The sequence below is a fragment of the Papio anubis genome, chromosome 5, assembly GCF_008728515.1.
Source record: "Papio anubis isolate 15944 chromosome 5, Panubis1.0, whole genome shotgun sequence".
NCBI lineage: Eukaryota > Metazoa > Chordata > Mammalia > Primates > Cercopithecidae > Papio > Papio anubis.
The window spans coordinates 130,881,863-130,899,929 of NC_044980.1; the positions used below are offsets into that span (position 1 = coordinate 130,881,863).

Here is an 18,067-nt window from a genome sequence, read left to right on the forward strand (position 1 = left end):
CATTTTTCACCCATGATATTGGCTAACATCCTAAAGTTTGATAACACACTCAGATGTAGAGGCTTGAAGAATCAGGTCCTCTCAGACTGCTGACTCGAATATAAACTGGTATAACCACTACAAGGGTGATTGGCAATATGTCAAAATTACTAATGCACAAACCCTTGGACTATGGACAATGTTAGTCACTAAAGAAAATTTTTCTAAAATCAAAAGACTAGAAATAACTCCAATGTCTATCAATAAGAGGCCATTCAATTAAATTATCCCTCTAATAAAATACTTTGCACCTGAATAAAGATAGTTCTTTTTGTGTTCATAGGACAGTTCTCCAAGATATAAATTATAAAATAAAGATGCAGATGAGTATGTGTAATATGCTACATTTTGTGTCATAAAAAGGAAGCAAACATGAATATCTATTCACATTTGTCTTGAATAACCATAAAAAAATTTTAAGGCTGGGTGCAGTGATTCACACCTGTAATCCCAACGTTTGAGGAGGCCCAGGTGGGATTGCTTGAGCTCAAGAGTTTGAGACCAGGGGCAACATAGGGAAACCTCATCTCTATAAAACTTTTTTAAAAATATAAACTAGCTGGGCATGGTGGTGTGCACCTGTAGTTCTAGCTACTTAGGAGGCTGAGGTGGGAGGATTGCTTGAACCCAGGAGGTCAAGACCGTAGTGAGTCATGATTTTACCATTGCACTCCAGCCTGGGTGACAGAGCAAGACACTGTATCAAAAATAAAATATTTATACCTTTTTATTCTTTTAAAGTTTCAAATCATGCAAATTGAATTCTTATTAAAAGTGAGTCAAGTAATAATTTTAAAATTTAATTTTGTAGAGTCAAAGTGTTCTGTGGTCAGCTTTGTGGGAGTAAACCTAGTCTTGCTAGAGTTATCATGGCCCACTCTCTGTTTATTAAAAGATATTTTTCTTTTTTTTTTTTTTTTTTTTTTTTGAGACGGAGTCTGGCTCTGTCACCCGGGCTGGAGTGCAGTGGCCGGATCTCAGCTCACTGCAAGCTCCGCCTCCCGGGTTTGCGCCATTCTCCTGCCTCAGCCTCCCGAGTAGCTGGGACTACAGGCGCCCGCCGCCTCGCCCGGCTAGTTTTTTGTATTTTTTAGTAGAGACGGGGTTTCACCGTGTTCGCCAGGATGGTCTCGATCTCCTGACCTCGTGATCCGCCCGTCTCGGCCTCCCAAAGTGCTGGGATTACAGGCTTGAGCCACCGCGCCCGGCTAAAAGATATTTTTCATATATTTTTTATGCTTGTGTCCCAACCTTGTTTACTTTGAGAGAAGTAAAACAAGTACTGGTTTCCCTGGAAGAAGGCAGGATTGCTCCTCAGATGGGGATAGAACAGTGCACAGAATAAACCTACTTCCTGACCATGTCTCTGCCTGTAGCTATTTGACTTTAACCTTGGTTGGACAAGTTGCCTTCTTTGCCTGCATGCCTCAGTTTACCATTTCATAAACTAAAGATGTTACTCTAGAATATTTTCCTTTCAGTTATTCAATTTTAACATGAATAACAATGACACATGCCAGTGCCCTTCTCTACTTAACCTCTCACACTTCCTTCAATTTCCTGACCACATTCTTCCTTTTTCAAACATTTAATAAGTATCTATTATATGCCTGGCATGGTGCTAGGTGCTTTGGAATTCAAAGATGAAAGACCAAGTCCCTCCTATCAAAGAGCTCATGGTCTAGGGAAGGAGAAAGGCAAAAGACAATTATAATACAGAGGGAAAGTTCCATGATCAACCACATCCTACCCACAAAGCTCTCAGAAATGAAGAATGCCAATATGACCCAGAAAAGTGTAGAGTCCCTTGGCTGTTACACTGTCTCTATGAGTAATATATTTACTTATTTCCCCCACAATCCAAGTGTTCCTGCTGCCTTACAGTAGGAACAGTAAGGGCATCCTTGGCTTGTTGCCCTTACTGTTTGGCTGTTTCTTGGGGAAATTTATCCTTTCCTTTCACTTCCTCTCTGGATTTATCCTGGAACCCCATAACTGGTCTTCACATCTACCATTTCTTCTTAATCCAGTGTCTATCATATATGCACCTGCTAGGCAAGTACGCCCAACATACTTCATTCCATTTAGTCTCCTGAATGATCAATCTCTGAATATAAAGGTGGCAAATGAACAAAATGCATGGCAAGCTGTGCTATCTGGTATCTGGCTAATCAGGGCCCTCCTCTGTGACATTTCCACAGATCTTCTACACAATGACACATGATGAATGGTGGCCCCACCCCCAGATATTCTAAGATCCAGAGACACTTCTTTAAAAAAATAAAAATAGGGTCTTGCTTGCTTCATTGACCAGGCTGGAGTGCAGTGACAATCTCAGCTCACTGCAAGCTCCGCCTCCCGGGTTCATGCCATTCTCCTGCCCCAGCCTCCTGAGTAGCTGGGACTACAGGTGCCCGCCACTACGCCCGGCTAATTTTTTGTATTTTTAGTAGAGATGGGGTTTCACCATGCTAGCCAGGATGGTCTCGATCTTCTGACCTCGTGATCTGCCCGCTTTGGCCTCCCAAAGTGCTGGGATTACAGGCGTGAGCCACTGCACCCAGCCAAAAAAAACATTCTTAAACACTGCAAGTTTTTATTCCTTTTAATATCACCTAGATACAGCATTTATATACACATTCTCTTTCTTTTTTTCTGAGACAAAGTCTTGCTTTGTCACACAGGCTGGAATGCAGTAGTACAATCACAGTTCACTGCAGCCTCAACCTCCTGAGCTCAAGCAACCTTCCCACATAAGGCTTCCAAGTAGCTGGGACCACAGGCACACACCACCAAGCTGGGGTAATTTTTAAATTTTTCTGTGGAGACAGAGTCTCCCTATGTTGCCAGGGTGGTCTCAAATTCCTGAGCTCAAGCGATCCTCCTGCCTCAGCCTCCCAAAGTGCTGGAATTAACATTTTCTTAGATTATGCTTTACATCGGTGGTTTTCAAACTATATTCCTTGGAGCCTAGGTTTCTAAAGAGGTACCCAGGCCGGGCACAGTGGCTCACGCCTGTAATCCCAGCACTTTGGAAGGCCAAGGTGAGCAGATCACCTTAGGTCAGAAGTTTGAGACCAGCCTGGTCAGCATGGCAAAACCTCGTCTCTACTAAAAATACAAAAATTAGCTAGGTGTGGTGGCACGCGCCTGTAGTCCCAACTACTCAGGAAGCTAAGGCAGGAGAATCGCTTGAACCCAGGAGGCGGAGGTTGCAAGGAGCCGAGATCGTGCCACTCCACTCCAGCTTGGGTAATAGAGCAAGACTCCATCTCAAAAAGAAAAAAGAAAAAAACAGGTACCTCAAGGGTTAAAAACGTAGCACTCTGGCCAGGAGCAGTGGCTCATGCCTATAATCCCAGCACTTTGGGAGGCTGAAGCGGGCGGATCACCTGAGGTCAGGAGCTCGAGACCAGCCTGACCAACATGAAGAAACTTGGTCTCTACTAAAAATATAAAATTAGCTGGGCATGGTGGCGCATGCCTGTAATCCCAGCTATTCAGGAGGCTAAGGCAGGAGAATCACTTGAACCCAGGAGGCGGAGGTTGCAGGGAGCCAAGATCGCGCCATTGCACTCCAGCCTGGGCAACAAAAGCAAAACTCCATCTCCAAAAAATACAGGTAGCGCTCTAAGTTTCCCTCTCACACGAGAATCAAAGTAGTTCTATTCTCATTGGTCTTAAAAAGTGGAAGTGAAAGATTTCAGCTGAAGAAAGTATAAAAGCCATCTGTCTTACATCAACTGGTAAATAAACAAAATGTGGCATATCTAAACATAGAATACTACTCAGCAATAAAAGGAACTACTATACATGCTACAATACGGATGAACCTCAAAAACACGCTAATGTATGGGAGGCTGAGGCGGGAGGATCACTTAAGGCCAGGAGTTCGAGACCAGCATGGGCAACGTAGTGAGACCCTGTCTCTAAAAATAAAAATTATCCAGGTGTGGTGGCATATGCCTGTAGTCCCAGCTACTCCAGAGGCTGAGGCAGGAGAAAGCTTGAGCCCAGTAATTCATGCTACTGCACTCCAGCCTGGTTGACAGAGAGAGACCCTGTCTCTAAAAATAAACAAACAAACAAACAAACAAAAAGCTAACTGAAAGAAGCCAGACAATAAGACTAAATACTGCAAGAATCCATTTATATGAAATTCCTGGAATAGGTAAAACTACAGAGAAAGAAGCAAAGCAGTGGTTGCCAGGGGATAGGAATGGGACTGACGGCAAACACACACGAGGGAACTTTTTGGGGTGATGGAGTATTCTAAACTGGATTATGGTAATGGTTACAAACTATAAATTTACAAAACCTTATTGAAATGTAGACTTAACATTTTATGGTATGTAAATTATACCTCAATAAAGCTATGGTTTTTTTGTTTTTGTTTTTTGTTTTTTTGAGAAAGAATTTCGCTCTTGCTGCCCAGGCTGGAGTGCAATGGTATGAATTTGGCTCACTACACCCTCCATTTCCTGGGATCAAGCGACTCTCCTGCCTCAGTCTCCTGAGTAGCTGGGATTACAGGCACCCGCCACCATGCCCAGCTAATTTTCAGATTTTTAGTAGTAACAGGGTTTCACCATGTTGGCCAGGCTGGTCTTGAACTCCTGACCTCAGGTGATCCACCCGCCCAGCCTGGTCTTGAATGCCTGGGCTCAAGCAATCCTCCTGCCTCAGCCTCCCAAAGTGCTGAGCCCCTGCACTGGCCTAAGCTATATTTTTTTTAAAAAAGAATGAAGAGCTACACCAAGACTAGGAAGGATTTTCACGAAATACTGTTGAATGAGAAAAGCAAAATGCAGAGTATGTATATAATATCCTATTTTTGTAGAGCAAGTAGCCCATTAAGCCTTGCATATGTGTATATATATTCCTTTTAATGTGGCATGAGAACATGTTAACACAAGTAACTTAAAGGGGGAAAGGTGCAGCAAGCAAAAGAAACCCTGCACTTTAAAAAATCTCCTTCATGGGCCGGGCGCGGTGGCTCAAGCCTGTAATCCCAGCACTTTGGGAGGCCGAGACGGGCGGATCACGAGGTCAGGAGATCGAGACCATTCTGGCTAACACGGTGAAACCCCGTCTCTACTAAAATACAAAAAAAATTAGCCGGGCAAGGTGGCGGGCGCCTGTACTCCCAGCTACTCGGGAGGCTGAGGCAGGAGAATGGCGTGAACCCGGGAGGCGGGGCTTGCAGTGAGCTGAGATCAGGCCACTGTACTCCAGCCTGGGCAACAGAGCGAGACTCCGTCTCAAAAAAAAAAAAAAAAAAAAAAAAAAAAAAAAAATTTATTGAATGATTGATGGATTAAAATTCCATCTGTTTATTAACAATATCCTAACCTAGAAAGGTACAAATATATGATGTCAATGTAATGTGACCAAAGACCCGGGAACAGGGAAGCTAGGCTTTCAATCACAATCAACCAAACCTACTTTCATCTAGGAGTGATCATTCAGCTATCTATGTAAACTGATTATCAGGCCACACAGTGTGGCCAAGTATAGTATATAGGGCCATGGTTATCAACTGAGGGTGATTCTGACTCTCAGAGAACATTTGGAAATGGCTAGAAACACTTTTAGGTGTCACAACTGGGGGGAAGGGAGTTACTGCCATCTAGTGGTAGAGGCCAGCAATACAGCTAACATCTATGATGCACAGGACAGCCCCCCAACAAAAAAATTATCCAGCCCAAAATGTCAATAGTGCTGAGACTGAGACACCCTGACGTAGGAAAACAGGCAGTCTCGTCTCTTTTTTGAAATTCTTATGAGCTTTTTAGCTATATAAAAGTTTAAAACAAATACACCTTTGATCCAGTCTTTCACTGCTAGGAACTTATTATATATAGTTGCATAAGCATGCAAAAATAAATATACATGTACAAAGATGTTTCCTGAAGCAATGCCTTCTTTTTTTTTTTTTTTTTGAGGCAGAGTTTCGCTCTTGTTGCCCAGGCTGGAGTGCAATAGCGTGATCTCGGCTCACCACAGCCTCCACCTCCTGGGTTCAAGCGATTCTCCTGCCTCAGCCTCCCGAGAAGCTGGGATTACAGGCACGCACCACCACACCAGGCTAATTTTGTATTTTTAATAGAGACGGGATTTCTTCATGTTGGTCTCGAACTCCCGATCTCAGGTGAGCTGCCTGCCTTGGCCTCCAAAGTGCTGGGATTACAGGCATGAGACACTGCACCTAGCTGTGCAATGTTTATATTAATAAAATCTAGCCACAACTTATATAATAGAAAATGATTAAATTAAAATGATGGCCAGGGCTGGGCGCAGTGGCTCACATCTGTAATCCCTGCACTTTGGGAGGCCAAGGTGGGCGGATCAGGAGGTCAAGAGATCGAAGCCATCCTGGCTAACATGGTGAAACTCCATCTCTACTAAAAATACAAAAAAAATGAGCCAGGGAGGCAAAGCTTGCAGTGAATTGAGATTGCAGCCACTGCACTCCAGCCTGGGTGACAGAGCAAGACCCCGTCTCAAAAAAATAAAGTAACTGGCCGGGCGCAGTGGCTCACACCTGTAATCCCAGCATTTTGGGAGGCCGAGGCAGCAGATCACAAGGTCAGGAGATCAAGACCATCCTGGCTAACACAGTGAAACTCCATCTCTACTAAAAAATACAAAAAATTAGCCAGGCGCGGTGGCATGCGCCTGTAGTCCCAGCTGATGGGAAGGCTGAGGCAGGAGAATGGTGTGAACCCAGGAGGCAGAGCTTGCAGTGAGCTGAGATCACACCACTGCACTCCAGCCTGGGCGACAAAGCGAGGCTCCGTCTCAAAAATAAAATAAAATGATGGCCAGGCGTAGTGGCTCACACTTATAATCCCAGCACTTTGGGAGGCTAAGGTGGGAAGACTACTTGAGCCCAGGGGTTGTAGGTTACAGTGAGCTAAGATTGTACCACTGTACTCCAGCCTAGATGACGGAGGGAGACCCTTTCTCTTAAAAAAAAAAAAAAAAAAAAAAAAAAACCACCAGGTGCAGGGGCTCACACCTGTAATTCCAGCACTTTGGGAGGCCGAGGCAGATAGATCATGAGGTTAGGAGATCAAGACCATCCTGGCTAACAAGGTGAAACCCCATCTCTACTAAAAACACAAAAACTTACCCGGGAGCCGGGCGCGGTGGCTCAAGCCTGTAATCCCAGCACTTTGGGAGGCCGAGACGGGCGGATCACGAGGTCAGGAGATCGAGACCATCCTGGCTAACACGGTGAAACCCCGTCTCTACTAAAAATACAAGAAAAATTAGCCGGGCGAGGTGGTGGGCGCCTGTAGTCCCAGCTACTTGGGAGGCTGAGGCAGGAGAATGGCGTGAACCCGGGGGGGCGGAGCTTGCAGTGAGCCGAGATCGCGCCACTGCACTCCAGCCTGGGGCACAGAGCAAGACTCCGTCTCAAAAAAAAAAAAAAAAAAAAAAAAAAAAAACTTACCCGGGCGTGGTGGCAGGCCCCTGTAATCCCAGCTACTCGGGAGGCTGAGACAGGAGAATGGCATGAACCCAGGAGGCGGAGCTTGCAGTGAGCTGAGACCGCACCACTGCATTCCAGCCTGGGCAACAGAGCAAGACTCCATCTCAAAAAAAAAAAAAGGTACATCTACAAAATGCTAGTCATCAAAAATAATACAAGTTTAAATGTACTAACATGAAAAGATGGCAAAGATACTAAGTTAAAAAATAGGAAGTTAGATAGCACTATGTATAATGATATAGTTTTTGCAAGCAAACAATATAGACATACACATATAATACATACTTCTTTTTTTTTTTTTTTGAGACAGAGTCTCGCTCTGTCACCCAGGCTGGAGTGTAGTGGCACGATCTTGGCTCAATGCAACCTCCACCTCCCGGGTTCATGTGATTCTTCTGCCTCAGCTTCCCAAGTAGCTGGAACTACAGGCGCGCACCACCACACCCAGCTAATTTTTGTATTTTTAGTAGAGACAGGGTTCCACCATATTGGCCAGGCTGGTCTTGAACACCTGACCTCGTGATCTGCCCACCTTGGCCTCCCAAAGTGCTGGGATTACAGGCATGAGCCACCGCTCCTGGCCCCTACACATACATTTTTAATACTTGCTCAGAAAAATATTCTAGAATCATGTTCACCAAACAATCTTCAGAGTGGGATTACAGTGAGCTTTCACATTCTATGGTATGTAATTGGTACCTTTGGTACTTTTGTATTATTGTTTGTTTGTTTGTTTATTTAAGAGATGGGCTCTCACCCTGTTGCCCAGCCTTGGAGTGCAGTGACATGATCACAGCTGACTGCTGTCCTGACATCCTGTGCTCAAACAATCCTCCCGCCTCAGTCTCCTGAGTAGAGGAAACTGAAGGCACGCACCACCATCCCTAGCTAATTGTGGTTATTTTCACATGTGTTACTTATAATAAATATAAATCTTAAAAGAAAAAATGTAGTTAACTCTTACCAATTACACAGCACGTTTCTACACGATACTTATCAATCTCACAGAGGTTATGAGCCAGATAACTCAACTCCGATTTCATGCTCTGGGATAAACGAAAAAGACAATATAAGTATGAAAAAAGAACTCCCTAAATTATTTTTCCTGTAGCTAATACAAGTGGGTGACAATCCAACCCAGGAGATCCAAGCAAGGGAAGCAGCTCACCCTGACATAAAGAAGGTTGGAGAATGTGTCCATATTTTCAATCCTGTAAGGGTCTTGTTTCCTTAGCTCATTAAAAATGGAGAGGGCTTTGTCAATATCTGCAGAAAGAAGGTAGTTCAGAAAACAGCACAATGCACCTGTCAGGGTCTGATAGTATTTCATTGTCTTTATTCACTTACCTCTGATATTGTGATAGGCAACTGCAATTTGGGAAACAATATATGAGCTCTTAGAGAAGCCCACATCGATGAGATTCTGATACTTTTGCAGGGCCTCCTCTATCAACTGCAACTCTGTGTATATATGAGCCAGAAAAAACTCTTTCATCCAGGTGTCTGGCAAAGACAGGAACTTCAGCTGGCAGCAGGAGAGAGAGGGACACACTTAATATAACTTGACCTCTCTCTCAAACAAACATCCAGGAACTATCTTTATTGTCTAAAGGAATTTATCACTAAAATTTTATTAGAACACCTAGTAATGAAAACAGGGCAGTCCAATTAAGTGAATATGACTTAAAAGCATAATAGGGAGGAATAACCTAGTTGGGAAAGGCTCCAAAGAAAAGACAGGATTTGAGCTGAGTCTTAGAGAATGGGTAGGATTTAAATAGAAGAGGGGAGAGGAAGAGAAAGAAGACAATAGTCTAGACAAGGGTAATAGCATAAGGAGAGGCAAAACAGTCATGATGAATGTGAGTGAGTAGGATGAGGAAACTAGCTTGGTTTGCGGGGAGGCTATGTACTGGGAAGTAGTGGAAAAATAAAACTGAATGGGTAGAGTGCATTCTAGGGTACAACAGATAATGGGATACATTAGGGAACCACTGCAAATATTCAGTAAGAGAATGACATGATGACATGGGAGCTTTAAGAATAAGTTTGGAAACAGGCCAGGTGGAATGGCTCAAGCCTGCAACCCCAGCACTTTGGGAGGCTATGGGAGAGGATCCCTGAGGCCAGGAGTTTGACAACAGCCCTGACAAGAGAGCAAAACCTCATCTCCACAAAAAAAAAAAAAAAAAAAGAAAAAAATAGTTTGGAAATAGTATGCAGATGACTTGGAAATGGAAGTATAAAAATGGGAACACTAGATAGAAAGTATTCATTACTTGTAAGTAATCCAAATTTGAGATGACAACTGAGATGATAAAGGAAACCAAGAGAAAGAGATGTATACAAGAACGTAACCATGCTTATGTCTCACGACAGACTAGATAAAGGGAGATAACAGAAAAGGAAGACACAAGTATGACTCTAAAGTGTCAAGACTGGATGTCGTTGTTTTTTTTTTTTTTTTTTTTTTTTGAGACGGAGTCTCCTGCCTCAGCCTCACCCAGTAGCTGGGACTACAGGCGCCCGCCACCTCGCCTGGCTAGTTTTTTGTACTTTTTAGTAGAGACGGGGTTTCACCGTATTCGCCAGGATGGTCTCGATCTCCTGACCTCGTGATCCGCCCATCTCGGCCTCCCAAAGTGCTGAGATTACAGGCTTGAGCCACCGCGCCCGGCCTGGATGTCGCTGTTAATAGCGATGCTAGTAAGAGTCTATCAAGTTGGGAGAATAATTTAGTAGGTAAGATGAGGAATTTGGTTTGCATATTTTGAATCCAGAGATTGTTTAACAAACTTTCAATGAAAGTCTAGCAGGCAGTTACACATAGGTGAATAAAAGTAAACCAAGATAAGATTTCAGATACAGATTTAGTGACAAGTCATTACTGGGGGAAATCAACAAGACTTTAAGGCCAAAATAAGGAAGTTTATTGTTGCTTCCATTAGCTACTGAAGAATAGCAAAATGGCCGGGCGCGGTGGCTCAAGCCTGTAATCCCAGCACTTTGGGAGGCCGAGATGGGCGGATCACGAGGTCAGGAGATCGAGACCATCCTGGCTAACACGGTGAAACCCCGTCTCTACTAAGAAATACAAAAAATAGCCGGGCGAGGTGGCAGCGCCTGTAGTCCCAGCTACTCGGGAGGCTGAGGCCGGAGAATGGCGTGAACCCGGGAGGCGGAGCTTGCAGTGAGCTGAGATCCGGCCACTGCACTCCAGCCTGGGCGACAGCGTGAGACTCCGTCTCAAAAAAAAAAATAAATAAATAAATAAAATAAAATAAAATAAACACTATAGACAATGTCCTCTACTAATAGCTAATAAAATGACTGGAGTTTAAAAACAACTTAATATACATTATTTCCTTAATGAGCAAATTTCCAAATCTTTACAGAATCCATGATACTCAGAAGAGGCCTAAACAATGTTTTTGTGTTTGTTTGTTTGTTTGTCTGAGATTGAGTTTCGCTCCTTCACCCAGACTGCAGTGAAGTAGCGCCATCAGGGCTCATTGCAACCTCTGCCCCCCAAGTTCAAGTGATTCTCCCGCCTCAGCTTCCCAAGTAGCTGGGATTACAGGCACCCACCACACCTGGCTAATTTTTATATTTTCAGTAGAGACAGGGTTTCGCCATGTTGACCAGGCTGGTCTTGAACTCCTGACCTCCGGTGATCTACCCACCTTGGCTTCCCAAAGTGCTAGAATTACAGGCGTGAGCCACCGCACCCGGCCATAATGTTTTAATACAATTCTTGATAGCAGAGAAACCTTTCCCATAGCATCTTTGAGATTAGGGGAGAAACTATAATAACATTCAGTCTACAAAATAAGTCACAGTAGGCTGGGCATGGTGGTTCATGCCTGTAATCCTAGCACTTTGGGAGACTGAGGCAGGAGGATCACTTGAGGTCAGGAGTTTGAGGCCAGCCTGGCCAACATGGTGAAACTCATCTCTTCTAAAAATACAAAAATTAGCTGGGCATGGTTGTGCATGCCTGTAGTCCCAGCTACTTGGGAGGGTGAGGCAGAAGAATTGCTTGAACCCGAGAAGCAGAGGTTGCAGTGAGCCGAGATCGCACCACTGCACTCCAGCCTAGGTGAAAGAGCAAGACTCCATCTCAAACAAAAACAAAAACAAGTCACAGTAGAACTGAAATGTGAAAACATGAATATGAAAAAAATATTCTAGTATAACTGGATACAAATCCAACAGCAACTACTGAAAAAGAGCTAGTCATCAGTCTTTCAAACAAAGACTTAATTCCAAAACGGTGAAAGACACCAGACGCACAGCAAAGAGAGAACTATAACCAAAGGCCTGCTAAAACTTCCCCCACCCCTATATTACTACAGAATTATAGAAGGCTTGAAGCAGAGGGTTTTTCACATAGCTCATCACAATTTACCATCTCTTTGTCTGTGATCAGGTTACAGAGTTCTAACCAGGCTCCCCAATGCAAGGGCAAAACATGAGTAGCTTCCACAAACACATCAATGGCCTCTTTCACCAAGTCCAGTTTTCGAAGCACCACACCATACCTGGGGAAAAAAAGAAACAATCACAGAAGTTAATGCTATTTAATAGCTCCTTTCTACTCAGGAGAATATGTTACAGAAAGTTCCAAATTACTGTAACACTTACAGATAAAGTCCAAATCCATCAAGTTCTCGAGCTTGGTGTTTTTTGCTCAGTTCCACTCTCAATTCTCTAAGAGCCTCATTTTTCACTTGTCCTTTTTCCAGGGGGCCTAGGAAAGAAACAGAGTCTCCGTTCTAAGGTTAGGGTGCGGTTTCGATTTTCTTATTTTATTTATTTACTTGTTTTACTAGAGACAGGGTCTCACTATGTTCCCCAGGCTGGTCTCAAACTCCTAGGCTCAAGTGATCCTCCCGCCTCAGACTCCCAAAGTGCTGGGATTACAGGTGTGAGCCACTGTACCCAGCTCATTTTCAGATGCATATTCTCTTTAGCATCAACGAAAGTTACACCTGAAACCTCTAGCAAATACAAGGTACCAATGATATCTTACACAACCCATTTACTGTACTCCAGAAATTGCAACTACTAATGGGTTTACAGTCATACTCTGTTAGACCCACACAGTTTTTTTTCTTTAATTTCAATTCGTTATGAATGTTTAAAAATGAAAAACCTCAACTAAAACTCTAAATTTCTAGCTTCAGGATGCAGAGAACAGAGAAGGGCCAAGGGAAGAAAGCCCTCACAATACCAAGCCCAAGCCCAGATTCCCCCAAGACAGCCCTCAGCTGTAGCTAGGTACAAGGCAGCTGAGATAAACCAGGTGCGTTCCAATTTGTAATGTTATCCTCAGACCATTCATATTACCTGCCTGGCTCTTGGAGGCATTTAAGTTTGCAACCCTGCTTTTTAGGTCAAAAGGTAAAAGAAAAACATTCGTACCTAAGCTATCAACTGTTTCATCATCCTTCTTTTTTTCTCCAGACTGTAAGAGAAAATCAACAAATAGGTCTTTTTTCAGTTTATTCTAAAACATATTCTAAAACTAGCATCCTGATCCTACCTAAAGGGCCAAGTTCAAACAAAATGGCATCTACTTTCTGTCACTAATTATTTATTTTATTTATTTATTTATTTATTTATTTTTTGAGACAGTCTCACTTTGCTTTGTTGCCCAGGCTGGAGCTCAGTGGTATGGTCTCAGCTCACTGCAACTTCTGCCTCCCAGGTTCAAGCGATTCTCCAGCCTCAGCCTCCCGAGTAGCTACGATTACAGGCACCCGCCACCACGCCTGGCTAATTTTTGTATTTTTAGTAGAGATGTGGTTTCGTAGAGATGTGGTTTGAGAGGTTGGTCTCAAACTCCAGACCTCACGTGATTTGCCCCCCTTGGCCTCCCAAAGTGTTGGGATTACAGGCATGAGCCACTGTGCCCAGCTGGTCACTAAATTTAAATAACTCTTCAGAGGCTCCCTGGCCAAATCTGGAGTTATCTGAGCACCAAAATAATTAAGTAATGAATTATGCACAATTAAAAATATAGCAATCCATGAGTCCATACTGATACTAAATAGATAAATAAATGGGGAAAGGGAGGGAAGGCTCTTTCTTAAAGTAGAATGCCAAGGGTTGAGTAGTAAATGTAGACAGAATGCTAGAGTATAAAATCATCATTCTGCAACATTATAGTAAAGATTGCTTCAGATAAAAATTAACAATGAATATTAAATTTAGAGAAAAAGTTGTATGAGGAGCAAGATATTTGCATGGTCTTAAAGTGTATCCCCACAGATTATTGATGAGTTGCAAGGGAAATAACAGTAATTACACAGTGGAGAAAATGGATAACATCTTCATCAAATGCTCAAAATTAACATTAGCAGTGAGGGGCTTATAGGCATTGTGTAACACTAGATGCAATGCTCTGTGAAAAAACATCGGACATATCCAAAATGAAGAATGTTCTATTAACAAAAGGGAAAGATTCACATACCAAGAATATGTGAAAAAAGGAGGAGAGAGGGAAAAGAAAGGAAGGGGAAATAGAAAGGGAAAAGAAGTCAAACACACAGAATGTACAACACAGGGTGAACCCTAATGTAAACTGTGGACTTTTGTTGATACGATGCGTCAATACTGGTTCACTGATGGTTCACTGATTACAACAAATATATCACACTGGTGCAGGATACTGATGGTGAGAGAAGCTCTGTGAGAGGGGAGAAGGAGGTATATGGGAACTCCTGTACTTTCTGCTCAATTTTGCTGTGCACCTAAAACTGCTCTAAAAAATAGTCTATTAATTTAAAAAAAAAAAAAAGAAAGAAAGGAAAAGAAAGAGAAAAAGAAACAGGGAGGGAAGAACTATAAATTTCAAAAAAAGTCAATGACGTAAAAGACAAATAAGGCTGTTCCAGATTAGTGGAGATTAAAGAGACATGACAACTGATTCCAGATGGTACTGAGGGGGAAATGCTATAGAAGACACTGCTGGGTCAATTGACAAGACTGGAATTCAGCCCAGTGCACTGGCTCAGGCCTGTAATCCCAGCACTTTGGGAGGCCGAGGCATGCGTATCACCTAAGGTCAGGAGTTTCTTTCTTTTTTTTTTTTTTTTTTTTTGAGACGGAGTCTCGCTCTGTCGCCCAGGCTGGAGTGCAGTGGCCGGATCTCAGCTCACTGCAAGCTCCGCCTCCGCGGTTTACGCCATTCTCCTGCCTCAGCCTCCCGAGTAGCTGGGACTACAGGCGCCTGCCGCCTCGCCCGGCTAGTTTTTTGTATTTTTTAGTAGAGACGGGGTTTCACCGTGTTAGCCAGGATGGTCTTGATCTCCTGACCTCGTGATCCGTCCGTCTCGGCCTCCCAAAGTGCTGGGATTACAGGCTTGAGCCAAGGTCAGGAGTTTCAAAGCAGCTTGACCAACGTGGCGAAACCCCGACTCTATTAAAAAATACAAAAATTAGCCGGGCATGGTGGCGAGCACCTGTAATCCCAGCTACCCAGGAGGCTGAGGCAGGAGAATCACTTGAACCCGGGAGGCGGAGGTTGCAGTGAGCCGAGATCACGCCACTGCACTCCAGCTTGGGTGACAGAGCTAGACTCCGTCTCAAATAAAAAAAATAAAAAAAATAAATTTGGAATTTGATAATAGATTAAATATGGTATCAAATACCATATTTAACAATATGGTGTTAAATTTACTAAAGTTGATGACTATGTTGTGGTTATTTAAGAAAATGTCCTTATTCTAAAGAGAACACATTGAAGCATTTAGGGGTAAAGAACGATAATATCTGCAACTTACTCTCAAACGGTTCAGAGTTAAACAATTCCATGTGTATGCACACATTGTGTAGAGATAGAGAGAAATGATAAAGCAAATAGGATTAATGTTCACAGTAGGCAAATCTGCATAAAGAGTACATGAGTGCCGGGCATGGTGGCTCACACCTATAATCCCAGCACTTTGGGAAGCCAGAGCGGGTGGATCACCTGAGGTCAGGAGTTCAACACCAGCCTGACCAATATGGTGAAACCCCATCTCTACTAAAATTACAAAAATTAACTGGACATGCTGGTGTGCGCCTGTAGTCCCAGCTGCTTGGGAGGCTGAGGTAGGAGAAATGCTTGACCCCCATAGGCAGAGGTTACAGTGAGTCAAGATCACGCCACCACACTCCAGCCTGGGCGACAGAGCAAGACTCCGTTTCAAAAAAAAAAAAGTACGTGAGTATTCTTTGTACTATTCTTATTCTCGCAACTTGTCAATTTGGAATTATTTTCAAATAAAAGGTTAAGAAGTAAACATCCAGACTTTCTTTTTTCTTTTTTTTTTTTTTTTTAGGAGACAGGGTCTTGCTCTGTTGCCCAGGCTGGAGTACAATAGTGCAATCTTGGCTCACTGCAACCTCCACCTCCTGGGCTCAAGCAATCCTCCTATCCCAGCCTCCCAAGTAGCTGGAGCCACAGGCACACACCACCACACCTGGCTAATTATTGTATTTTTTGTAGAGACGGGGTTTCACCATGCCGCCCAGGCTTCCTTTTATATTTTATATATTTGCCGTAAGGAAGTTTATTTTATCCCAAACTTCAGCAAATGTTGGTTCTATTCTACCATAACTCATCCAGATTAGTGCTTCTACACAGTATAGATTGTATGTGAAAGATTAACTTTTTAAATCCCATAATTTCAAAATATCTTTCTTAAACTCATGGAGATAAGCAAAATGTGGTATATAAATACAATGGAATATTATTAAACCTTAAAAAAGAAGGAAATTCTTATATATGCTACCACATGGATGAAACCTGACAGCATTATGATAAGTGAAATAAGACAGTCACAAAAAGACTAATACTGCATGATTCCACTTATGTAAGGTACTTATAGTACAGATCATAGAAACAGAAAATAGAATAGTGGTTGCAAAGGGTTCCTACCTTGGGGGAAAGGAAAAATGGAGAGTTACTGTTTAATGGGTATAGAATTTTAGTTTCACAAGACAAAAAATGTTCTAATGATGGGTGATGGTGATGGTTGAACATTATAAAGGCATTTAATACCACTGAATTGTAAACTTTAAAAATATTAAAATGGGCCGGGCGCGGTGGCTCACGCCTGTAATCCCAGCACTTTGGGAGGCTGAGGTGAGTGGATCACAAGGTCAGGAGGTTGAGACCACCCTGGCTAACACAGTGAAACCCAGTCTCTACTAAAAATACAAAAAAATTAGCCAGGCATGGTTGCGGGTGCTTGTAGTCCCAGCTACTTGGGAGTCTGAGACAAGAGAATGGCATGAACCCGGGAGGCAGAGCTTGCAGTGAGCCGAGATTGCACCACTGTACTCCAGCCTGGCGACAAAGCGAGACTCCGTCTCAAAAAAAAAAAAAAAAAAAAAAAAGTGAAAATGGTAAATTGGGAAAAAAAAAAAAAAAGATGACTTAAACATAGTCCATAACTGCAAGAAGTTACCATGCTTGACAAATACAAGCTATGCTAATAGTTGATTAACCCAAATCAGAAAATCTGAAATCTGAATTGCTCCAAAACCCAAAACTTTTTCAGCACCAATGACACTCAAAGCACCAATGACGCTCACTGGAGCATTTTTTTATTTCAACCAGTAAGTATAATGCAAATATACCAAAATCTGAAAAAAAAAAAAAAAAATCTGAAAAAAATCCAAAATCTGAAACACTTTTGGTCCCAAGCATTTCAAGTAAGGGATACTCAACCTGTACTAGGAAATGAGAGTATATAAAATGTTTTTTTTAATCAATTTATATGGATAAAAACTAAGAAAAAGTAGGCAAGTAAATTCGTAATGTTTCAAAGTAAAATAATAAATTATACTTAAATTATTATTCAATACAGTATTAAGTTGGTTTACTTGTATTGTCCTTTACAGTCATAATTTTTAAGTCATGAAAGAAAAACAATAAATATACTATAAAAATGATAAATGAATTTATAAATTTAAAAGTCAGCCCAGGCTTTTTAACTTCTTACACAATAATATTAATTTACAGGCATGAAGAACCTTATATAACCTAAAGCAAATAATCAGGTTGTTACTTATCCTGTTAGTCATTCCTAAGAATATTTTCTTCTGTACCACCATTTTTAACTTTATTTATGATATCTTTTTTTAATTATTGCTAAGCATTTATAAAGTACATTCATTCAGTGGCCCATTGCTAAGCTATTTAAAAGATTTAACTTTTCCATTGGTTCTAAATATGGATGTTTCACTAAAGGCAGAATGACATTTTAAAATGGCCCTCACCAGATATCTGGAATACATATACAGAAAATAGGCTTTCTTGCTATCGCAGCCATGCAGAAAATGTGCTGCCCGATCATACTCTTTAACATCAAAGTAGGCCTTGGCCAGGGTATAGGCATCCATATCCTGGGCATCCTCCTAAAAAGGAAACAAGCTTGTGTAAGTGGTTGGGAATAGGACAACAAATGTTCAAATCTAAAAAGTATATTCAATAATTTCAAGATGTGAGAGAAAAATGATTTTTTTCTTCCTCCTAAA

The 18,067-nt window shown here is 42.3% G+C and overlaps 1 protein-coding gene across 1 annotated transcript in view; it reads right to left on the minus strand.

Moving 5' to 3' along the window:
- The window catches only part of CDC23 (cell division cycle 23), a 30,829-nt gene that overhangs the window by 5,962 nt on the left and 6,800 nt on the right, over positions 1-18,067 (minus strand). The window contains exons 3-9 of the mRNA XM_003900157.5: positions 17,810-17,947; positions 12,962-13,004; positions 12,182-12,287; positions 11,946-12,078; positions 8,885-9,062; positions 8,706-8,803; positions 8,502-8,583 (exon numbers count right to left, since the gene is read on the minus strand). Of these exons, the coding sequence (XP_003900206.2) occupies positions 8,502-8,583; positions 8,706-8,803; positions 8,885-9,062; positions 11,946-12,078; positions 12,182-12,287; positions 12,962-13,004; positions 17,810-17,947 (778 nt within the window). The remainder of the gene's footprint in view (positions 1-8,501; positions 8,584-8,705; positions 8,804-8,884; positions 9,063-11,945; positions 12,079-12,181; positions 12,288-12,961; positions 13,005-17,809; positions 17,948-18,067) is intronic.